The sequence below is a fragment of the Notamacropus eugenii genome, chromosome 5 (genome assembly GCF_028372415.1).
Source record: "Notamacropus eugenii isolate mMacEug1 chromosome 5, mMacEug1.pri_v2, whole genome shotgun sequence".
NCBI lineage: Eukaryota > Metazoa > Chordata > Mammalia > Diprotodontia > Macropodidae > Notamacropus > Notamacropus eugenii.
In genome coordinates this window covers 292,078,505-292,104,851 of record NC_092876.1, presented here as the reverse complement: position 1 = coordinate 292,104,851, position 26,347 = coordinate 292,078,505, and the positions used below count along the sequence as shown (strand labels likewise).

General features: G+C 35.0%; 1 protein-coding gene across 3 annotated transcripts in view; it reads right to left on the bottom strand.

Moving 5' to 3' along the window:
- LRP1B (LDL receptor related protein 1B) overlaps window positions 1–26,347 on the bottom strand; it is a 2,222,640-nt gene that overhangs the window by 396,857 nt on the left and 1,799,436 nt on the right. For all 3 annotated transcript variants that reach the window (XM_072613193.1, XM_072613191.1, XM_072613192.1), the window contains 3 exons: window positions 6,222–6,414; window positions 5,395–5,520; window positions 126–254 (listed from right to left, as the gene is read on the bottom strand). In XM_072613193.1, coding sequence (XP_072469294.1) covers window positions 126–254; window positions 5,395–5,520; window positions 6,222–6,414 — 448 coding nt within the window. The remainder of the gene's footprint in view (window positions 1–125; window positions 255–5,394; window positions 5,521–6,221; window positions 6,415–26,347) is intronic.

Genomic DNA, 26,347 nt, shown 5'->3' with positions numbered 1-26,347 from the left:
ATACAGAAAATAATCACACCACTGGAATAATAATAATGAAATAATAATAATAGTGTTTTAAGGTTTACAGACACATTACATACATTGTATCACTTGAATAGCAAAGATGTATTTAGGACACTTACCACAGTATAGCAATTTTTCATCAGATTTATCCTTACAATGAACAATGCCATCACAGGTTAGATGGTAGTCAATGCACTCACCATTCCCACATTCAAACTCAGAATAAATGTTGCAAGATGAATTCTTGGCTAGAATGAGAATAAACATTATTTTCCCTGTATTAATTTTTACAATTTAATCCCAAAGTAACAATTTGTGAATATTTTATTCTGCACACATTAATAAAGAAGTGCCAGAAAAATCATATGTTTATGATATGTGGCATTAACAAAGTAGGGAGAAAACCATTTGGCCTGGACTCAAGATTCATGGCTCAGTGGACATGGTACTGGGCCTGGAGCAAAGAAGACCCAAGTTTAAATTTGGCCTTAGACACTCACTAGTTGTGTGACCCTGGGCAAGGCACTTAGCCTCTCTTTGCCTTAATACACTGGAGAAAGAAATGATAAACCAATATCTTTGCCAAGAAAATTCCATATGGGGTCACAAAGAGTTGGACAAGACTGAATAACAATGTTCATGACTGAACAATAACAACAAAGATTCAAAGGGCACCCAGATTTAGGAAGTAAAGACACTGAACCACAGAACATTATATGTGCTTATCATTGTTAATGGTGATTATTTTTTTTAAAGATAGATCTTTGTCCCTTTGAGGTATAGTGGATATACTAAGTGGTATAAAGAATAGAATGCCAAATATAGGGTTAGAAGATCTGAGTTGAAATCCAGTATGAGATACTTACTAGTTGTGTGAAACTAGACAAGGCACTAAACCTCTTTGTGACTCAGTCTCCTCACCTGTAAACTGGAAATAATAATAGTATCTAGCTCCCAGGGTGGTTATGTCAGCATTTATCTCAGTGTTTGACATATAGTAGGAACTTAATAAATGTTTAGAGACTGACTAATTATTATTGTTACAAGGATCAAATGAAATTACATTTGTAAAGCACCAAAGAAATCTTAAAGAATTATATAAGTTATATATCATACTATTTTATTATACACAAATGTATATAATTATGACAAATTATATAAAAGTATATAAAACAATTATGTAGATACATAAAAATTATTGGTATATTTTTATGGATGAAAGCTAGGAAAGAATTTGTTAATTACATATATACATGTATAACCCAATTTGATATCTCATGTATTTTGGTACCTTCTTTGTTTTCATGGAACTTGTTTTTGTGTGACTATGGGCTTTTTTTTAAAAAACAGTGATTATGAATAGGCTTCAGCATATTATAAACAATATCTTGAACATAAGAAGTGATTTTGTGTGAGTATGAATATATATATTCAAGATACATAAGAAGAGAAAACAGGATAGATTGGACATATATTAAGAGCGATGAAAATAATAGCTGGACAGACCAAATGCTCCACTACTACCCACATAATGTTCAAAGGCCTAGAGGAAGGCTTCCAACATATAGGGTGGCTCCTCTTTGGATGATTTATGCGAACACATCAACTAGTCACACAGTTTGGGAAAGGGTGAATGAGTTACAGTCTGTACCCAGGGAGAGAGTAGTCACATCGATAAAATGACAGAGCCATTAAATCACTAAAGAAGAAAAGTGGAGGCATCTAAAGTTGGAGATAGTCAGGGCCTCTTTAGAGTTGTCTACCTAGGAATTTGATTTGGGTGACTCCTATAAATATGCATAAAAGTAGACAATGCCCAAAACCTCCATTGCTCCCTCTGAATATTTTCTACCTTGCTTCATCAGCACACTCAGGCTCTGCTGTTCCTAGAACTAAAACTTCTACTGCTACACTAGGAGGGTGAAGTCTCAATTCTTCACACAGCCCTACCCCTCAGGGATACCTAGTGCCCATGGGAGCCATAACCACTGGAAGTATTTCAGATTTACCCTAGCACCTTAAAAACCTCTATAGGAATATCAGTTGGAGTCTGTCTGTGATTTCATAACCTTCACGTACTTGCCTTGCTTCTCACTATAGTACCTGCCTCCTGGATACACATTTCTAGTTCCGCACACCTTTCTTCTACCAAGTCCACACCTATTACTAAACTAATAACTCTTGGTCCAAATCCCTGATAAAAATCACTTAAGTAGGAAAAAAGGAAAACTGACTTGCAATGGGTAGGATGGAGGGTAATGGGTTAGGGGGCAGAATAAAGGAAAGAGATATACTAATGCCATTTCTAGGTGGAACTCAGAATGAATCTTCATAGAATCAGCATGGTCGATTATAATACGACAGTGCTGTTTACATCCAGCATGCAAGAGACTGGGCTTTTCATGGACTGGATTGAAAATCTGACCACCTTTTATAACGTTGCTCCTATGGGAAAACACATCATGAAGTCCAACCAATGAATTACCACTGAACATCTGGGGCACATTCACTGGTAAGTCGGTGCCTCCCTGTGTTCTCTTTTTCAGCACTCCCAATCAGTGCCATGTTGATTCATTCACTAATGAAATCTGACCTTATTAATTATGGCTGAGCTAATTAAAATCCCATTTATCTTTCCTAATGCAGGAAAGTTAGCTTAATTTTAAAAATTTATTCGCTTCTTTAATTTTAATTATTTTTAATTTCTTACTAATCCTTCTGTAGTCATTTAATTGAGACAGTATTAAAGTCACTGATATTGTCTGAGCTTTCTAATGTTTAGAGGCTTTATATTTTAACTATTACTTAGAGTTAATATAGCTGCCTCCTCTACCCTTATCACACTTTGCAAAATAATGCTTACCTTATTTCTTCAGATATCTATATTTCACTGTATTAAGCATTTACCATTTTGTAAATGAGCTGACTTAGCATCTTGTGACAAGCCTTTACAAACATGGCTTCCAAGATGGTTTGAGATGACAATCTAAGCATAGACAAGGCTCAAAGCCTTTACAACTTCCCAGTATCTATTAGCATCAATATACTCATGGTCACTCCACAAGAGGATATTTATGAAAGTAACTTTTAACAGTGGTGACAAAAACAAATCTTAATAAATACCTAAGACCTTTTTATACAATATTCCCATCTCCATATCTTTGTACTGCCTGTCACTAATGTCTGGAGTGCACTCCCTCATAGATCCCTTCATTTCATTTAAGAGGCAGCTCAATAGCCATCTTCTACATAAACCTTTCCTGGTCTCCCTAGAGCTTCTAGTTTTCACTCCCACAAATTCATCTTGCATCTGTTGTTAAGATCCATACATAAAAGTTGTCTATCCTAATGATTTGTAAGCTCTTCAGTGTTAGAGACCATGCCACTTGCTTGGCATTCTCAGCACCAAGCAGTGCCTAAAACATAGTGGACAGCAATGCTTGTTAATTTATTGACAGAAAGTCCCATGCCCAAGCCCTTTATTCCCTTCTATTCACATATTCCCAGTATTCCTCCTTATAAGGATCACTAAGCTAGTAAAAACATAGATGAAGCTTTGGGACAACAACAAGGAGACTGAAGTTGGTATCCATGGACTGATTTTATTAATGACTGCTCCAAGAGGCAAAAGACTCCAATATCTTTCAACCTAGCAGAATTTTATACCAGAATTCCATACCAGGTGTAGAAGTCAGCGCCCAGCCTCACCAACTTTTCCAAGCTGTACAAAATGGTTATTTAACTGACTTGGCAGTTGTAAGAAATTCAGCAAGAGTCTATAGCCCTGTGTTAGTACAACTGTACATGTCAGAACTGATGGCAGCCTGTCTGACCCATTCCCTCTCACCAATAGAGTGAAGCAGAATGGCATAATAGGGACAGTTTTACCCAATCTATTTTCCTGCTAGCCTAGGTCTGTGCAGTACACAAATAAGCCTTACTGTTTTGATTGAAGGCAATACTTTGCTTCCAACCTGTGGTGACCTGTGAAGAAACGTGAGTGACTCTAATGCTTGGCTTATGCCAGAGGCTTATAGATGGGATTGGATCCACAATATTAAGGCTGTGACTACAAAGGCAAACTGAAGTGGGCAGTTTCCACAAATATCTGAGTATTCAGGAAGGAATTGCTTGTAAGGGTAAAGGAAGATTTGGGAGCCTGAATCACCTAGATTGGCTTCCTATACTTATAATTCACAGCATCATCACATTCACTTTGATGTAGGCTGGGAATAAATCAGCCTTTCTATATTTATTCCTTCTTGCATGGAAGGGATGCTTTTATGTTGAAGTTCCACTCAGTAAAATGAGGATGCACATGCTCATGGTTTTGGATTCCTCTCACCCTTTAGAGTCCAGTAGTTTTTATCATAACATAATGGTGCTATCTAGATGCTATAACACATCCCTGTTAGGTAGGTCATTAATACTGAAGCTCAGGGATAAGTATAGAATTCACCAAAGATGGAGCTGAATAACTTTTTTTTAACATAACTTCATTACTGGGTCTTCATTTTTATGACATTGATAAGTAGGAGTCAATAAGGTTCTTGTTCTTTTCAAAGATGAGGAAACAACAGACAAGGATACAGACATAGAGAAGGGAAATGTTAAGGAAATCCTATGTCCTGAGAATTGGGTTCATCATTTTCTGATAGAGATAACTCTGCTTCCCATCTTCTTTGAATAAAATTATGCTCAATCTAGACGAAGGAAAGGGTCTATTTTTCTGTTGTCTGCTACAACTCATGAAAAGATCAGGACAGTTAAACCTTTATTTATTTTGGAAATGAAACTGAAAACTTTGTTGCTAATAAATATATAGTGTAACTGTGCTAATTAAAGACTGAAATCCCTTTTGGAAGCATAAACATCATGCAGTACTGCTATGCTACCTTCTTAATTAAGGATATGAAAAATACAGCAAATCAGTTGCATGATCCATTCTCTCTCATTTACATACTGTGACTGACTAGAAGTGGTTTCATTTCAAGGATCCTGATCCACTGTCTAAACACACTATAGTTTTCATTTACCTTTAATTAAGGTTAGAAACTTGTACATTCAGAGAGCTAAATTGTATGGTCTCAACTTATGAATGAGTAAAAGATACTTATTATGCTACTCTGTAAACCTCCCAGTCCATGAGAATGACAAAGACCAATGGTATCTTTGTTAACTTTGCTAATCCAATGGCATCTCTGTGATAGAGCTAAAAAATAAGTGGAAGCAGAGAACTTTGCTGGAGAGTGGCATCAATCAGCTGTTTCTAATGTTTTGCAGAGTTCTGAATTTCCAGCCTTATGCATGTAATGAAGCCAATCCAGTGGACCCTATGTGTGATTCTGAATAACTGCCTCATTTCATGTTTCAGTTCCTATTACTTACTCACACATCTGTTGTCATCTAGCAACACCCGATCTCCCCTGCATGAACAATTCACCCTCCCATCAGGCGTCAAAAGGCACAGGTCATGGCAACCTCCATTTGCTAAAGCACATGGAGAAAGTTCACCTATGAATTACAAAAAAAAAAAAAAAAAGCTTCTATTAGTCAACACCATACACTTAATATGCACTATAGGTAGATTCCTATACAAGGGTCATCTTAATGATAAATTGACCATAGAAATGTACTAAACAAAGGAGATTTAGAGCCAAGTGTTTTTTTAAAAGCTACGCTAGGCAAGACTGTCTAATGAATCATTGCATAATTCTAACAAGTTGAAAAGTGCACACAAAACCAAGAATGGTATGAGATCAAAACCTCCAGTATAATGAAAATCACATAGATATGGAAATATAGCACTGTAAATGGAACAATAGGAGGTTCAAAGGAAGTTATAAATCCATTTACAAAATTTATCTACCAAAACATTTTAATTTTCAATGTAAGCAATTCAATTTGTCTCTTTAGTCAAGGATATGGAGGATGAAATAGAGAGCTATGAAATGGCAGAAACATTAATTTATGAAAAAATTGATCTAAATGGATATTCCTAAATGAGCCAGATTCAGCATGGTGGCAAATGAGCTACGTTTAGAAACAGTATTAACTCTTTCAAGCCATTCTGGTATATGAAAATAGCAAAATCATGAATGAGAATGTAATTGTCTCAGTCATCTAAGAATTAATGCCCAACTTATGATGAAATCTGGGTTAAATCTGGTGCACTCCAAAATTAAGGAATCGTAATGTTTTCTATTCCAACTTACAGCTGTTTGTATCATTGGCCACGGCGATAATACCCATTGGCTGGTGTGGTATATCAGAACGAAGAACCTTTGTATCTCCTCCTGTGTATTTATTTGAACGCAGAATTGCACGTCTTCCCCAGTCTGACCAGAAGATATAATTGTCATAAACAGCTAAACTAAGGAAAGTCCCAGGTCCAGATTTGACAATCACCTAAAGTAAATGACAACATAACAACATTACATACATTAGACATAGTGCTATACACTATTTTAATAGCTACTTATGAAATGTCTTTTATATACATATTACTTTGCTGAGTGCTGAGACATATACAAAGATAATTAAAATGATCTAAATACAGAGAAAGGACACATACCTAAATATTCAAGAAATGATATAATAGTTATCAAATAAATTGAAACATACTAAGAACATAATAAAGTAAAAAGTGCTATGAAAAATAATATTCAGTCTATCCTTTACTGCAGGAGAAAACAGTCAGCTTAGTAGTTTTTGAAGAAAATTTTATCTATAGTAAATTAATATATAGTTAGGTTTCTCAGCGGCTACAGTGTAGGGTCTGAGTCATTTTGAAAGACTCATCCTCCCAAGTTAAAATCTGGCCTCAGACACTTACCAGCTGTGTGAAACTGGGCAAGTGTTTAACTCTGTTTGCCTCAATTTCCTTATCCATAAAATTAGTTGGAAAAAGAAATGGCACATAACTCCAGTGTCTTTGCCAAGACATGGGGTCACAAAGAGTCAGATGCAATTGAAAAATGACCGACCAAAACAAAATGTTATATTGCAATTTTGAAAGTTTATTTACAAAGTGCAAATTAATATAACAAATTTAATAAAATTATTACATAAGTAGCAATTTATTAGTCAGAGAATTCTTTACAAAAAATTTCATAGAATGTGTTGAAAATATTAAATATAACACATAGCACTAATAGTTTTGTAATTACAAAGAGATACTTTTTGTCTTTGTAACTTGCATGTTGAAATCAAATCAATGAATAGTTTCTGAAAGCTACTGTATACTCAGCATGGTTCAGGGTTATAGAGAGGACAGAAAGACATCCCCTTCTTCAAAAATCTTGCAATTTAGATTAGGGAATAAAACATAATCATGTGAAAAGTTAATAAAATATCAAAATTATTGTGCACAGAGATTCTACAAGTTAAAATCACAACTTAATTCAATTCAGATGATTTTTATTAAGCATTTACTATGCATAATTCATGGAACAGCCACTAATTTTTGTAGGATATTAGCTGAGCATATTCTTCATCCATTTCCTTTTTCTGGTGTGGATTGTTAAGTTGGTCTTTGTTGACTGATTACAGATTTCACTGAGGAGGAGACATACTATTATTCTGCGACTCAAAGTTATTACAATGATCCGGACTACAGATAGGAACACCTGGAGGGCAAGAATAGTTATGAAAGGCTTCTCGAGCAGGGAGATTAGATATGAATTATATCTTGATGACTGGAAATGATTTGAACATGTAGATGAGAGGTCAGTCAATCAGTAAGCATTTATGAAGCACCTTCTATAAGAAAGACGCTGTCCTAAACCTTGGGGACACAGAAGAAAGTAAAAGGCAGGTCCTGGTTTCAAGGTGCTCACAGTCTGATGAGGGAGAAAAAATGTAAAAAAATCATGTACAGAAAAGATGCAGACAAGATAAAATAAAGATAATGGAGAGAAAGCAATAACATTAAGAGCACTAAGGAAAGGTTTCTAGTAGGAGGTAGGATTTCACCTGGAAATTGAAGGAAGACAGGAGGCAGAGATGAGAAGGGAGAGAATTCCAGGCATAGGGAGAGTCAGTAAAAATTCCCAGAGTCAGGAGATGGAGTGTCATGTTCAAGGAAAAGCATGGAGGCTAGAGTTACTAGACTGAAGAGTAAGTATGTGGAGGGGAATAAAGCATAAAAGGACTGGAGAAGTGGGAGGGGGGCAGGTTATGAAAAAAAAGTCATTGAATTTCAAACAGAAGATTTTATATTAATCCAGAGATGATAGGGAGCCACTGCGGCTTATTGAATGAGGTGATCTCATCAGAACTGGACTTTAGGGAGATCAGTTTGACAGCTAAGTGGAGGATGGATCACAGATGAGACAGGGAGACCAACCAGAAGGCTACTGTATTAGTCCAGGATAAGGAGGTAAGAGTCTGCACCAGGGTCAGAGGAGAGAAGGGAACATGTGCGAAAGATATTACAAAGTTAAAATAGAGGAAACATGACCACTGATTGGCTACAGGGCAGGGTAAAAGTGAGGAATCAAAGAGAACACTTAATAGCAGAAACTGGGAGGATATCTGTATCCTTGACAATAACAGGAAAATAAAGAAGAGAGGGAGGGTTTTGGGGAAAATATAATGAGTTCATTTGAGGACATATTTAGTTTAAGATGCCTAGAGGACATCTAATTTAAAATTTCCTATAGGCAATTGGTAATGTGAGACTGGAAATTCAGAGAGATTAGGTCTGGGTAAGCAGAAATATGAACCATTAGCAAGAGATGATAATGCAATCCATTTATCATTTGATAATTGATGAGTTCATGAGATCACCAAGTGAACTGGTATAGAGAGAGAAGAAAAGAGGGAGCAGGACAGAGACTTTGAGGATACCCAAGGTTAATGGGAAAGACTTTGATGAAAATCCAGCAAAGAATGAGAAGGCACATTCAGACAGGTGGGAGGAAAATCAGGAGATAACAGTGTTATGAAAATCTGGAGAAAAAAGAATATAAAGAAAAAGTGGGTGAGCAACTATGAAAGACTCCAGAGAAATCGAGAAGGATGAGTATTGAGAAAAGGTCATTAGATTTGGCTATTAAAAAGTCATCGGTAACTTTGGAGAAAATAGTTTCAATTAAATAATGCAATCAGAATGCAACTCTACTAGATGTAGAGTGTTAAAAGAGTGAGTGAGAGGAATGTGGGGGCACTATTTGTAGACAGTTTTCATAAGGAATTTTACTAGGAAAGAGGATAGACATAGGAAGTTGGCTTCCCATGAATGATCACATGAGATTTTTTTGAAGATGGGGGAAAAACTTACATGTACCAACAAAAGGTTCTGTGTTCATCCTTCGTTTTTGAATAAGACCATGGCATCAGAGAAATGATGACATGACTTGCACTTGACTTTGTTTGAGTGAGGGAGGGCTGTGCAAGATCACCAGCCTCACTTTCCTCTCCTGAGTCATCTGGATGCAATGACCAGATATTCATCAGGATGACTGCAGAAGGCCCAGGATGTAATGGGAGACCTTGGCTTATTCAGGTACTCACTTAAAAAATCTTAATAGAATTCAATTTAAGCAACATTAAATCACCATTTTGTGCAAGACAGTAGATATGAGGGGTACAAAGATGAAAATGAATCTGTCCATGTATTCAAGGCACTTACATTCTTCTATGGAGATGGGCAAACAGATTTTTAAAATATATGATAATTTGTAGTGGTAAATATCACTAAAGACTGTGGGAGCAGGAAACATTTCCTGTAGGTAGTAATACCTGAGCCTAGAAGGAAACTAAGAATTCCAAGAGGCACAGGGAGAAAAATGTATTCTAGGAGTGGGGTATAGTATAAGCGGCCACAAATATGGTCCATGAAATGATAATTTGGAGGAAGAACCAATAGAGCAATGTGAATGAAAAAATAAATATAAAAATGAAGCAATACCACAAACTTCTGGAAAAATAAATAGAATCACAAATATTTATTAAGCACCTATTATGTTACAAGAATTGTGCTGGTGCTGGGGACACATAGACAAAAACATAGCATTATCTGCTCTAAAGAAACTTATATTCCAATGGGGAAGATAGCATGTACAAACAGACATAGGTACAGAATACATTTTTTTTTTAAAAAATGAATAAAAAATAATGGGGGAAAATGACTAACAGCTCATCAAATAGGAAAGGTAGGTATATGAGGTGGCCTGTGAGCTACTCTTTGAAGGAAACTAGGGATTCTAGGAAGTGGAAGGAGGGGGTACATTTCCAGAAATGAGGGGGCAGTCTATGCAAAGGCATGGGTAGGAGATAGAAGATGGAATGTCATGAATGAGTAATAGCAAAAAAAAAAAAAAGTTCATATTCCTGAATGGCAGAATGCAAAGGGCAATAAAGCAAAATAATGTAGTACGATAGGTAAGAGCCAGAAAGTAGAGGACTCTGATGGTATTTTCGTAGTTGTTCTCCAGTTGTTTCTGACATGTCTGACTTCTCATGATCTCATTTGGCATTTTCTTTGCAGAGATACTGGAGCAGTTTGCCATTTTCTTCTCCAGCTCATTTTACAGATAGAAACCAAGGCAAACAGGGTTAGTTGCTTAAGGTCACACAGCTATTAAGGATCTGAAGCCGTATTGGAACTCAAGAAGATAAGTCTTCCTGACTTCAAGTCCAATATTCACTATGCCAACTAGTTACCCCTCTAATGATATATACTGAAGAATTAGAACTTTATCCTAGAAGCAAGAGAGAGCCCTGGATGATTTTTCAGCAGAGGACTGATATGGTCGTTCTAACAGAGATTTAGCCATATAAGGCAAGAGTCTAGATTAGGGCTTGAATATTTGACTCTGGGAATCAACTGTATAGAAATAAATGAACCTCTGAGAATTTATGATACCATTAAAGGGGATCCTAGAAGGAGAAAAAAGAAAAGCATGAGACAGACCATGTTCCCTTGCTAGAAGACACCTACCAAAACTGGATTTATGATGTAACATTATACTTTTCACATCCTATAAGTAGGTGATATGATTGTCCTCATTTTATAGACAAGGAAACCATGTTTGAGAGGGATTAAGTGACTTGTCAAAAGTCATATAACTACAAAGTGTAGAGGGCAAGATCTAAGATCAGATCTTTTTGACTCAGACCCACAACTCTATTCACAATGACACTTAGTAAAGCCTAAAAAAGAAACTTTCTGAGATGTAAAAACAAAACATATCAATAGCATATATTTCTAAAAAAATAAATAGATGTTCTACATCTATGGAAATTAAACATTTGGAAGAAGAAGAAAAGAAGAAGAAGAAGAAGAAGAAGAAGAAGAAGAAGAAGAAGAAGAAGAAGAAGGAGGAGGAGGAGGAGGAGGAGAAGGAGGAGGAGAAGGAGGAGGAAGAGGAGGAGAATATAGTAATTTCTGTGAAATTTAAATGGATTGGGTCTAATTCTTTTTGCTTCAGCTTTTTTTGCTGCTTATGGAGAAAGGGGGAAAATGAAATTTCAATTCATCCTGTCATTATGCATGTAAACTTAATAGGGTACAATAGCTTTCACCAAGATCAAAGATGACTCCAAAAACCTCATTTAATTGGTTAAAATTCCAGTAGGGAATAAAGAAGTAAAATCCACTAAATTACATCCTCCCATTTCTGTATTAGACACTTTTATCAATAGTTCCCAAATCCTGCACATTGAAGCTCTAATCAGCAATTTTAATTACTGAATAGAGATTTCTGTCATGATAAATTTCACTCTAGTTTTGTATAGTAAATGTGCCATTATTTCATCACTTTAAATCATTTTTGCCTCTAGGATATATCCAGACAAATACTTCAAATATTTAATCCATTCCGACTCAGAAAATACACTTCTATACTATTGGTAAGTAACCAGATATCAAACTCTTACCATGTGCTAAGTGCTGGGTATAAAAATACAAAGAAAAAGTCAGACTTTGCCTCCAAAGAGCTTTCATTCTTGTGAGGAAGACAAAATATAAAAGGAAACTGAAGGGGAGCAAAGATACCTGGATTGGGGACATGATGGAAAAGTCCGGAGGAATGCAACACAGTGGGAAGTGAAGCAATAGTTGGCCTAGGAACCTTTCTTAAATGGATGTTTTAGGAGGAGCCCTTTATCCACTGTTCAAAGAGAAGTGGCCCAAGGAGCAGAGGTACCTTCTTGAGGTACAAATTTCACCACTGAAGTGATATGCCAGGATCCAGGTACATGTATCTTTCTGTGACTGTAGGATAACCCTTTGAAGAAGACACTGGAGACACCAACTTGACTTCAAAGTTGCTTATCAGAAATTCATTGTTTTTAATCGCATGCACTTTTTCTTTTGCAGCTCCATTGCTGCTCTTTTGGTTGAAGCCTTGGCATCAGCCATAGAATGTAAAAACATCCAGCTTTTCAGTTCAGCCATCTACATCCAACAACCTAAATACTAAACACTAAACAAAAACACCTCGAAAGCCAACCGAACAGGAGGTGCTCCAAATGCCCAGCTGACTGCCTCACTGACATGATCATAAATGATCATTATGAGAAATGACAACTTGGCCCCTGTGATGTCCCTGCACGACAAAATGAGGCAGATTGCAAAGGAGTAATTGCAGTTGCCTCGGACTTAGAGAGAGCAGTGATCTGGGGAATTTACAACTAAAAACTGAGAAATATCCAATTTCTGAAAAGATGGTTATATTTAATGAACAGGCCAAATTAAGACAACAGCATTTGTAAAACAAATACAAAAGACTTAAGAGTTCCTAACCTCTCCCCAAATTTAAAGAGTAGACACAGATTCATTCAAAGAAAGCACCTCAAAGACTACTCTATTCAGGGTTCTATATTCCACAGAAAGAAAAAAAACAGTTTAAGCTGCAATTTCTTCTTAGCTTTAAATAATCTAATAGACAGGAGTATCTATAAACTCATAGTGATAGAATTACTATTACTATTACTATCTTTACATATGTTTACAAATTTGCATTTGTATGGCAAGGTAGTTTCTGAACTGCTGTCATATGTATATATATACATATGTATGTATGTATATATATATGTATATATATATCAAATCTCATTTGAAAAGTAACTGTCAGGAACATTTCAATGAAATATTACAAACCTATTCATTACTAAATTTAACTTCACAGTACAGCTCTTAAGTCACCAGACAGAAAATGATACAAGATATTTAATTTTTTGCTTCAAGACCCACTGATGGCTGATTTTCAAAGAAAAAAAATGGGAGAGGGCTTCTTAATACTCATTTCTTTCCTTTTGGATTAGTAGGAATAGAATTTTGCTGAAGTTTTTTCTGTTAATTTTCAATCCTCAAAGTCAGTAGAAATGCAGTTTTCCCAGATATCCCATCTTAATTTCTGATAATTCTTACACTTATTTGCTAGAAGTTCCAATACTTGTTTTTATGGATGCCCCTAGAGAGAATTGTGAAATGAAGAACCTTGCATCTATCAGGGGAACTTGGTTACATGATCAATCTGGATAATGAAGGTTATGAAGGCTTTTAAAAGCTTCACAGGAGATTAGTCAATAAAGTGAAATAGAAGAAAACAGTTCATTCCAGTTCCCTCTTTAAACGCTTCCTGTCCAACAAAGATTTAGGAACATCAGACTGCATATAATTAGAAAAATTGAAGAAGAAATCAAAATCACATTGGGTCATCTTAATAGCTTAATATCACAAAATCACTCTCCAGGCAAATGAACAGAGCGGGAAGTTGGAACAGTTCTGAACGTTAAACTAGAGCAAGAGGTCACCCAGAGAGGAGAGTGGAGTCAGCCTAAAGCACAAACTAGCAGCCTAGCTCCTTTTAGAGGAAACAGCACAAGGCCAAGGACTGATGCTGGAGGCAAAGAAGGTTCTCATTTTTCACCTGAGAAAACCAAGGCTGAGAGAGATTGAGGAACTAACTACTACCTAGTTAGTATTAACACAACTACCTAGTTAATAAAAGATATTAGTAGAATATGAAACTAGTCCACAGGGTTATTGGGAGAATCAAGTAACAACATATTAGGAAGAGCTTTGTAAACTATAAAGCATCATACAAATGTAAGATGGTGCCATTGATACTGATAGTAATAATTATGGTCATGGAATTAATGGGAACAACTGAGAAGTTTGCACAGCACCCTGTATACATACAAGACATTTCAGTTCACTATCATAAACTGAGAATCAGAGGAATTGAGTGACTGTCTACTATGACCATCCAACTAGTACTAAACACTGGGAAGATAATATAAAACATTCACAAAGCACTGTAGAAAGTTTCTATAAGTTTTTGATCCCAGTTCACATTTGAAAACCAATAACAAATAAAAAAGAATGAGAAAGAAGGATATTATCAGGGAAATATATGATTAGAAAAAAGAGGGATTGTCATATCGCAGGAGTGAGGGATATCCAGGGAACAACTGAAATGGGCCACTGATATCCTTGTGATATCTGAAGGAAGAAGAACAGATCCTCCAGGATCTTGGGAGGCCTCCCCCATTTTGAACTTATGTGAGGACATGATAAGTGTAGTACTAGACCGGAAGGCCCAAATGGAATAAGATCTGCATTAATGTAAGGGTACATCAAAATTGATAATCTTATAGATCTACTTGAATATTTAATCTTTCTCCCATTCTTCTCTGTGCTTATGCCACCGAAGACATCCATCAAAGTATATAATATCTTTGTTTAGATATTGTCAGATTTGTCATAGAAGGGGCTGAGTCCTTTATTATCTGGGATGAATGCTAACTGGAAGGTTATAATTATCTTAGTAGCAATCAGTTTCCTAATGCTCACTGGGAACACCTGTAGGTGAGATAACCCAATAGGCCATGAAACAATATTTCTTATTGTCTTTGGGCTGGTGATGATCCCTGTTCTACCAAACCTTTTTTTATCTCTCAGAGAAGACAGCCAGCTTGCCATTTATGAATGATTTCTCTGTTTCATATCATTTCATTTCTAGTGAAACTGTCAGTATGGATGTGACTCAGATCACCCACAGGAATAAGCCTCCTTACTGATTTTTCGATAGGGACTATAAACTGAAAGTAGTAACAGTTTAAGCTAATTTTTTTTGGCGTTCTAGAACCTGAGATTCTGATTACATTCTATCATTCTGCCACTATCACTACAGAAAGAGTAGGGATTCACATAATCAAAAGGTGTTTTTTTTTCTATTTGGCTATTATCATTATTGCTATAGCCAGATAATTTCATTATCCTGAAGCCAACAATGTGGTGATAAACCTATGTGAATTTAACCAGGTTAATCTTCAGAAAGCAAACGTCACTGAATCTGTACTCAAAGCTCATTCAGGTTGCTTAAGGCTTGTATTTCACTGACTTTGAGAATCTAAGGTTACCCCTATGTTGGATGCTCTACTCTTCAATCATTTCCAAAAGAACTGCCATTGTATAGTCATGCCATCAATGAATTAGAAAAAATTCAAAATACGTACCAAAATAGATGGAAGAACAAGAATAATACTATATACAATCATAATGGTTACCAAGCAACTTTTAAAGCAAATTTGCAAGTCTAAAAAATATGAAATGAACAAAATAACACTTAGCACTTTTATATCCACAATATACACTCTTTGGGATAACACTGTGAGGTTAACAGTACAAATACAATTATCCCCTCTTTTGTAGGTGAGACTAGTGAATCTTAGTGAAATTAAGTGACTTGTCCATCATCAGAGAAGTTGTGTCAAAGTTGGTATTTGAACCTAAATCTCTTGACTCAACATCTAATGTTTTTTTCTCCTACTCTGCTACATTAAAAAAAAATATTGATTCTTATCATTTCCTAGAGAAGTTTAACTGATGAAAAAAAAGCCACCAAAATTGTGAGACTGAAAGAGCCCAAAAAAAACCTCTGCCAGTAAACATGTAAACTTCTTGCCAGATGGAGACATATAGCTGCCAACAGTACAAATTCATTTTCAAAACACTATGTAGGAGGACGATGGAAGGCTGTGAGCAGTATAGCTTCACAAAATAGCAAAAAACAATTACAGATAACACAAATCCATAGAGAGTCTGGCTCCAACAGATTCCAACAGAACTATAAGAAAGATAATGTAATCCGGGAAAATATCACTGGATTTAAAATCAGAATACCTGAGTTCAGATTTTGACTCAATATATTACTTATTTTTTGACTTGTTTGACCTTAGGCAAGACACTTAACCCCCTTGGCCCTCAGTTTCTTAATATATAAAATGATAAAGTTGGATTAGATGACTTCTTAGGTCCTTTCTAGTTTTAGATTCATGTCTTTTAAGTTCTCTCAACATATGTACCTGAAATGAGGTCAACAAATAGACAATAAATGGAACAGATCTGTCAAATTTTTGTGAGTCAACTATTCACTTTAGCATTCACTTTGGCAGAAAGCCACCATGATGATTGGACACTAAGTTCTACATATTGGTAGGGCACAGGAATTGATAACAATATATAAAAAGTTGAAACTAAGAAGATCAGTTACATCTGACTAAACACATACAAAAGAAATCCATGATGAAAACAAATATACTCAGGGCAGGTGTTTGACATAGTTCAAAATGGAAGCTTCCAAAAATAATTGAAAATATTATGGACTGTTATTTTTCTTCCCTAAAGACAAACAATCATCAACTAGTGAGCATTCTTTCTCTCTATATATATAATCTTAATGATAATATCTAATTATACATTGAGGATATCATCAATAAAAGCACAATGAAGTAACAGAAACAGGCATGTTTTGGGAGATTTTCATCAATATACATCTTTAACATCCCACAAATAACTGAGATATGATGAAAACATAATATCTTATCATTTATTTTTTATCTACGTAAAAGAAAACTTCATTAGAGCAAACTAGGTTTTGCTTCAGACCAGATTTTGACAAACATCAAATGCACACAATGCTCCAATCTGAAAATGACTAGAGAGATAATTGTATTTATAATCTACTGAATCAAGAAATATGCTAAGCAAAGATATGTGTTTTCCAGTGGTATTTGTCAGTATCATTTAAGATGTCTTACATTAAAGATTTCTCAAGTGGGCACTATATTAACTTGTTAAGGATGTAGAAGTAAAGGAATTTTCAGGTAAGGGTTTCACTAGATGGCTTCTGAGATCTAGGGCCTTACTAGAAAGATACAGAATGGTAAAATAGAAAGAGTTAGATTTGAAATCAGAGATTTGAATCTCAGATCTGCTAATTAGTTGTTACCAAATACGTCTGAACCTCAGTTGTTTGTCTATAAAATCAGGGATTTGTAACAGGAAGCTTCTGGCCTACCTTTTGCTTCTAGTTCTGTGTCTTTATTATCTTTATGATATTCTTTGACATATTTTTATAACTCCAAATTTGAAAGGATTCCTTATTGATGAAAAGAATCTTTGAATATTCCTATTCATTAATAATATTATAATAATTGCAGCAAGAACTAGAGCATTGCAAAAAAAAACACATCAAAGTTGCACATCAGAGTGAAAGATCAGTCCTGCTTTAAAAAAAAGTGGGTGAAAAATATATATTGTGAATATCAAGACATAATTAGAAGAATTCGATTTAATGCATCAGAATGGATAGGGAGAATAAGTGCTGAAGATGGATGACAAACTGGATCAAAATTGAACTGGGTTCATTTGGAAAACTGTGTGATGCCTTCAGGGATGACAAGCTGCTTGTTTCTATAAAAGTTCATTTTTATAAACAGAAATATTTTGCTAGAGTTGCAATGAATTTGCATAATTTCAGAAGAATCAAAATGGTGATGATGATAGAAAATAGAAAAAAATATTAAGAGAAGAGGTCAGCAAAGGCTCAGCCATGTTGCAAACAATTCCTCTTCTGTGAGAAGTGGAGTAAGACATTGTGACTTTGTGTATGTATGGAAAAGTTGGTTGGGACAATCAAATAGTAGGGGGAGAAATAGATGGAAAATCCTACTGGTGCAGTGGCCTTTCAGATATATTAAAAGAATAAGAATACTTCCAATGGCTATATTCACTATAGAGAATTAATAGGGGAAAAAAAGATAAGTATTTTACAGGACAAGAAGCAGGTTACAATATTTTACTACTCAGCCCTGTACTTCACTTTGTTTACATAAACAGAGGCATCATTCTGGCTTTGCTCTTTTTTCATAATAGTATCTTTTCAGGGTAACATCTCCCTTTGATAAACTTTATTAATAATAAAATTTTACTTTATTTTTAGTCAAGATAGGACTAAACACTATTCTCTTGTCTCTTTTTTAATATTTTTTAATAAGGAGGAGATAGAGAAAGGGAAAATGCAATACCTGTATATTTTAGGTATGCTGATATCACTATCTCAGTCTTCCACGTAATGATAAATAGAATATTAAATTCTACAGATCATAGTAAAAATCAGTGAACATGTGTTATAATGGAAAGAAATATTAAATATTATTAAGTACATAAAGCAAAGTATTTTGCATTGTTTGGAGAGGGAAGAATGCAAAATACATACATTTTCAATTTATTCAGGGAGAAAACAAAATTCACATGGAATAATTAAAATATAAAAGGGATTATACAAATATAATTATTATAGAATTATGATTACATAATTCTATAACAATTATGATTATATAATTAAAGGGATACTTATTTTAAACTCTCATCATTACATACATCACCATGGACTTTCTCAGAGCAGTATCTTTCTTTGATTATGTATTAATATTAAATGAAATTTAGAAGCATTTGAGGTGAATCTTGAGGTATGCATGCATGTGTATGTTAATAAATAAATAAACACTCACATTTATATGCACATATAATGTATGTGCAAGCCACTAATTTAGGCATATATGTGTATATATATATGTGTGTGTGTATATATATATATATGTGTGTGTGTATATATATGTGTGTGTGTGTGTGTGTATATATATATATATATATATGTATATATTGTTGCTGTTGTTTAAGTTGTTTAAGTTTAAGTTTGATTCATGAGCCCATTTAGGGTTTTCTTCGCTTGCCATTTCCTTCTCCAGCTCATTTTATAGATGAGGAAATTGAGGCAAATGGAATTAAGTGACTTGCCCAGGATCACACAGTTAGTAAGTGTCTGAGGATGGATTTGAATTCAGAATGATGAGCATTCCTGACTTCAAGCCTGGCACTCTATCCACTGTGCCACCTAGCTGCCAACATATATATGTATATGCATACACAAATAAGGTAACACGTATATTTATACATAACTATACACACATACATTCATTAAAAGATGTATTAAAATATACTTATTATATATTCATATATTTATAAAACTACATATATTTGTTAAATTATTTGTTTAAAAAGAAATATGTGATTTGATAGGCTATGAGAATCATGAAAGAAAACAAAAAAAAATGAAAACAGTTAAGTGACCTTCAAGAATGTGGACAAAAGCAGGGTAGGATTCCCTTTGGATGGAGAAGTGAGAAAGGGCAGGGTATGAAGAACATTTAAATTCTTCTACCTTGTCTGTATAAAATAAAACAATATGTTATAGAAAGTTGAAAAAATCAGTCCTTATCAATACATGAAGAAAAATTAATTTAGTAATTTGATTTTCAGTTTTCATGAACATTTTAAGGTATATGATATACTTTATAAGGTATATATTATCATATATACTCCTCACTATATTTGAATATGTATTTAGCTCCAGTTCTGCTTCCTGCTTCTCTGCCCAACTGCACCTTGACGCAATACGTCCAACATTAAATTGATAATCTTTCTCTAAAAATCTTCTCTCCTGTCAAACTTCTCTATTTCTGTCAAAAGAAACTTCTTTCCCGTTTTCTCAGGTTCATAATCTAGTATTACCTTTAACTTTTCATTCTCCTTTGTCCCACATTTACAATCTAACAAATAGTGCTGATTCTACCCGTAACACAGCAGACCCCTTCTCTTTGCTCACCCAGATATCATCAGCCTCTCAATACTTCTCAACTAGATTAGTGCGACAATTTCCCAATTTGTCTTCCTGTCTTAAGATACGTCATTTCAGTTTATCTTACACACTACTACCAAAATGATTTTCCTTAACCTCAAAGCTGACAATGTCACTCTTCTTATCCAAAGCAATCTTTCCAGTCTTAATGGACATGAGGGCCCCTCATACACTGCAGTTCAGATAAACTGGGCCTCTTCCTGTAACTCACACATACTATTCCATCTTCCATATCTATGTCTTTACATTAGGCATCTTTCAAGCCTGAAATGCATCCCTTTCTCACCCTCACCGCACTATATCCTTTTCTTCCTCAGAGCACATCTCAAGCACTATATTCTACATGAATTCTTTCCTCATCTGTCCAAATGTTAGTGGTCTCTATCTTAAACTATGCTGGGTAGGGATAGACATACACATACACACACACACACACACACACACACACACACACACACACACAGCCCAGCTACAAAGAGATTTACATTATAAGGTTTCTCCAAAACTCTAGTTTCATTTTACTTGAGGACTACTAGAAATTTCACCTAAATTTCTATAGCCACATCAGATTTAATATTTTTTTGAAAAATCATTATGAATGAATAAATATTACATCTTCTGAAAAAAATCTCTCCTCCAACCTTCTCCATTTGTCAATGGAACCACCATCCTTCCATTCACTTCGGTCCCAATATCAGTCATTCTTAACTATTTTTTTCCTCCAAGCCCCATAAATATGAGTTACTGACTCTTCCCATTGTTATTTCCACAACATCTGATTCAGATATGTGTCCTTCTTTTTACACTTATAGAACTTCTAGCCTACTTTCGGCCTCCATTGCCGCTTGCCTATTGTAACAATGCCCTAATTGATCTCTTTACTTCTACTGTTTTTGGACAGCTACATGATGCAGCGGACAGTGTGCCAGGCCTAGAGTCAGGAAGACCTGAGTTTAAATCCAGCCTCAGATACTTACTAGCAAATGATCCTGAGCAAGTTGCTTTACCCTGTTTGCCTCAGTTTCCTCATCTTGATAAGGAAATGGCAAACCACTCCAGTATCTTTGCCAAGAAAATTCCAAAGGGGGACATGGAGAGTGGAACCTAACTGAAATGATGCAACAGCAACAAGTCCCATTCATTCTCCACTAAGCTGCCAAATTAACATTCCCAAACCAGGTCACCCTCCACACACTAAAAAATTTTTAGTGGCCCTTCATTATCTCTAGGATCAAAACAATCCCTTGAGCCTGACATTTAAAGCTGTGCACAGTCTGACATCTGCTACATCTGTAGCCATTTCACATTACTGCTGTGGTTTATGTTTCCGTTACAAAATGGACTGTGAGTTTTTCCCCACACAACAATATTTAATTTCCCAATGATGCTTTTGCTCACGTGGTCCTCTATATCTAAAATACTCTGCCTCCTTCTGACCCAGTACAGTCTCTAGCTTCCATCAAAGCACAGGCTCATGTGTATGTCACCTCCTTCATCAGGACTTCTTGGAAATCACTTTCTAAGGACTCCTTTTTCTTTAAATTACTTTCTGGTACTTTGTATATATGTTTTGTGAACATGCATAGATGAATATATGCATAGATCTGGTGGAAAGTAAACTCCCTGAGGACAGAGATTATGTTGCTTTTATCTTGTTATCCTCTGTGGTAAACACAGGGCCAATCACGTATTAGAAGTTCAATAAGTATAGCACTAGATGATAACACTGAATAAGCACACACATATGTAGTAATTAAAATACATATGCCTATGGATATACAAATGTTTCTATGTGTAAGCATTTAAGTTTGTTAATTCATTTGTTTAAAAAGAAATGAATGCATTGATAGTCTATGGATGTCATGACAGCAAATTGTTAAATGTGAAGGAGATCCAAACTAGAAATTACTTAAATATACTTGTAGAAAGGGGCCAAAAGTAGGATAGGATGGAGATGTTCTTTTGAGTTCCATTGAATTCTAAATGGTATGATACAGCATTTATGTGAATCAATAAATGCAAAATATATACAAAGCAATGCAAAGTAACAAATAAACCATATTCTGGAGAGGCTCACACAAGGTATAAGTAGTAGTTCAAATTGATGAGTTGAAGCTACTAAGATTTGATTTCAAATATAGCACTTTTTCTATTACAAGCCTGTATGAGATTAATTACAAAATGAACTATACAAAATATAATTATCATACACTATACAAAATATTTATTGCTATATTACTATACAATGCAAATCATATATCAATATATTATAAATTTGGAAAAGGGAAAATATTTTAGGTGAGAGCAATTAAACAGAGATAGGGTATAAACTAGGTCTTCAATATTTGCTAGTAAATACCATGGGAGAGAGCAAAAATGAGACCAAAAAGCACAATAAATTTGGGTAAATTGTCAAATAGACTAGTTTGTTTGAACTAAAGGGTTCATAAAGATAGCTTGAGTGGGGAAAAAGTACGTAGACTGGGATCAGATTTTCTTTTAAATGCCTAAAGACCAGATGAGTGATTTTGTACTTTACCTATTTGGCAATCAGAAGCTATTGATTTTTGAAGAGGGGAATGGTCTAATCAAAGGGACCTACTATTTAAGAAATATTAAGCCTGACAGTACTGTGCAGGATAGATTGGAGATGGTAAAAACTGGTGAAAAGGTAGGAGATTTAAAGATACATACATACATACATGCATGCATATATATGTACATACATATATATACACACACACACCTATATACCTACATTCACACACACATACATACTGAGAGAGAGAGAGAGAGAGAGAGAGAGAGAGAGAGAGAGAGAGAGAGAGAGAGAGAGAGAGAGGTGCCCAAGACTTAAACTCCTCAAGTTTGTAACTAATATGATTGTAATTGCATGGAAAATATGGTTACTTATCATCTTCTATGATAAGTAATGGAACTGAAGAGGCATTTTGAAAAAGAAAAAGTGATGGAATTTGGTAGCTGAATAACAATTAGAGGCAAATGAGAACAAGGAATCCAGGATGCCCTGATGGTTTTGAGTTTGAGATAGTAGAAACATTAAAAGAAACAAGGAACTCTGGTAGGAGAGCTACTGGCAGGTAGAGATTGTCAGTTCTGGATCTGCTGAAAGAAAGTATGTTTATGTGTACATAATACATAGACATAGGTATTCCAGACATAAACATACTTTTTTAAAGGAAGAGTTAGAAAGATCTGGATTATAATCCTGACTAAATCACTTAATAACCTTGTAACTTTGAGCAAATCGCTTTACCTTGTCAGTCCTAGTTTCCCTCATTGACAAAATGGGGATAATAATAACAACATAATGTTGTTGTGAGGATTAAATGAGATAACACATATAAAGGGCCTTGCAAAGCACCAAGTGCTATATAAGTACCAGACTAATGTAATATGTAAATGCTAGATTTTTAATAGTAAAAGGTGCTAATAAAAATAAGACTGGCTTCACAGAGAGCATGGTCAGTTAGTGAAAAGGTCAACAACTAATATATCATAAAGCAGAGAATTTTGATAAAGAAGGGATGGTCCATCATGCAGAGAAAGACGATAACAGACTAGACAAAGATTGGAAATAGGTAGTAGATTTAATGCTTAAGAGACCACTGTTGATTTATGAGAGTGAAATTTCAGTAGAATAGAGGAGGAAATGATTACAGGGGATTAATGAAAGGGAGATGATGAGAAAAAGAAAAGAGTATTTATAGGATACTAATTTTCAGAGTAAGACATAACTAGAGAAGACAAGTGGGATATTTTTGTTCTTGTCTCCTCTGACAAGGCCATCAGATATAAAGATCAAAGAATGTCAAACGTATACTATGCTTAAATTGAAATTCAAGACACCAGACAAAGTCTTTCAGGTACAAAGTCTTCTGGAGGAAAAGATGGTAAGATAGCAGTCTATATAAAAAGATCATAGAATTAAAAGTGATTGTGGGCTCAAACCCCTCATTTTACAAATGAGGAAACTGAGGCCCAGAGAATTTGTGACTTGCCTGAGGTCACATAGGTTATAGGCAGCCTAGCAGTGAGATACTTAAAGAAGGGAGGGGATCATGGTGTTTTTCTTTTGTATGCAACAAATGCTTAGTAACTTTTGCACGATGAACTATACACAGGCAGGAAATGAAAAATTTTTGTCTCTTAGGAAAAAAAAAATCTAATAGATTTCTCCAAGTTCTCAAAATAGTAATTCCATTAACCCTGCAAGTCTATAACTGGATAATTAATTATCTCTTCTCCAGGAGATTGGGATTTCTACTCAGTGACAAACTGGACTAGCCACCAAGATTCTATCATTCTATAAAGTTTGTAATAGACTAAATCAGTACTGTCAAGGAAAAAATCCTTCCTAAAGTGTCTTGTGGAAGACTGCATTACAACTTTGATGAATTTATATTATTTGTATTTCTTATCTGATGGAGCAAGATGAAAGTTAGTACAGTATTTCTGAGGTCTTCCATAGTAACATTTCTAAAGGGGAAGAAGAATAGCTACTCTTGAAAAATTCCTTGAAAATACTTAAAGATGAATAAATTTCTGAATGAGGTATTATGGAAGAGACAATAGATTTGGAGTCAGGATATCTGAGTTAAAATCCATCACTTTTTCATCTGTATGATCTCAGCAAAGTCCCTCAACCTTTCTGTTCCTTAATTGCCTGAGCCTGTAAAATGAAGGTGCTGGCCTTGATGATGTCTCTTAAGATTCCTTCTAGCTCCAAACCAATAATACTGTGATTGTTCTGATGCCCTTGTTGGAGTTTTCAAGGGAAGTGTGTCCTTCCCACCAGTGTCTCTCCCCAAGAACAAGTACAATAAATACTTTCAGGACTCTGCTGGCTGTTTATTCACTTTCAAATGCAATTCAAAGCACTGAGTTTAATCAACAGGACTTATGGAATAAGTCCTATCTCGGTTCCCATACTTCTCCTTGATCTTTCAAATGGCAACTGATATTAACAGACACAGCTATGCTGACAGCAAAATGATTGATGATTTAGGAAACTAAAGTATGTTTCATGGAAGACCTTGAGGCTCAATCTGTGGGCATATGCTGTCACCTGCATCATCAAATTCCAGGGTGAGAAAGGGAATTAGTGTGTAAAAATGCAACTCTCTCCTCCTCCTCCTTCTCCTTTTACTCCTCCTCCTCTTCCTCTTCTTTCTTTTTCTTCATTTTTTTCCCTAGTGGTGGCCAAAATGCTTATTATGATTTAATGTTTAGGTTGGCAAATGTGCCCAGAGGCTATCCTTGGTAGGTAAGTTTGTTAAACAAAGCAAATTACTAAATAAATGGCCATTACTCAAGTAGTGACAACAGGATAAACTTATAAAGGGGATGCTTTATTTGAATTATCATTAATATAAAAGTCTATAATTCTTATGTAGTCCATTGCTATTCAAATAATTCAAGTTGCAGAATGATATTGTGGAATGAGAACTGATTTTGGATTCAGAAGATGTGGATCCAAGTGCTAATTCTGTCACTTAGTTATATTAGTTGTACAAGTTACTTAACTTTCTGAGCCTCGATTTCCTCACCTGTGAAATGGGAATTATAATATTCATGCTACAAAATTCACAGTATTGTTCTTAGGATAAAGTGAAATATACTAAATATTAGTTTACACATTAAGTGCTTATAAAGTGATTCAGTGAATGGAGTGCTAGGATCCTGAAGTTAGAAACATTTGTCATCCTGAGTTCAAATCTGGCTTCAGATACCAACTAATTGTGGGATCTTGGACAAATAATTTAACCCTATTTGCTTCAGTTTCCTCATCTGTAAAATGAGCTAGAGAAGGAAATGCCAAACCACTCCAGTATTTTTGTCAAGAAAATTCCAAATGAGGACACAAAGAGTCAGACATGATTGAATTGACTGAAAAACAACAAACTTTAATTCAACATTATTTCTTGATATTTTTATACACAATTATTTTAATGTGGTTTTACATTATATAAGCTCATTATTCCATTTTTATTTTTAAATAATGTTTAATTTTACCCCAATTACATGCCAAGATATTTTTAGCATTCATTTTTAAAATATTTTGAGTTCCAAATTTGTCTCCCTCTCTCCCTCCCCTCCCATCTTTCTAAAATGATAGGCAAGTTGATATAGGTTGTACATGTGATATTAAATAAAATATATTTCCTATTAGTCACAATTGTGAAAGAAGGAGTGGCTCAAAAGGAAAAAACACACAAAAAGAATAAAGTGAAAAATATGCTTCAATCTGCATTGAGTCTCTCAGTTCTTTAACGGGATGTGGATAGCATTCCTTGTGAGTCCTTTGTATTTGTCTTAGATCA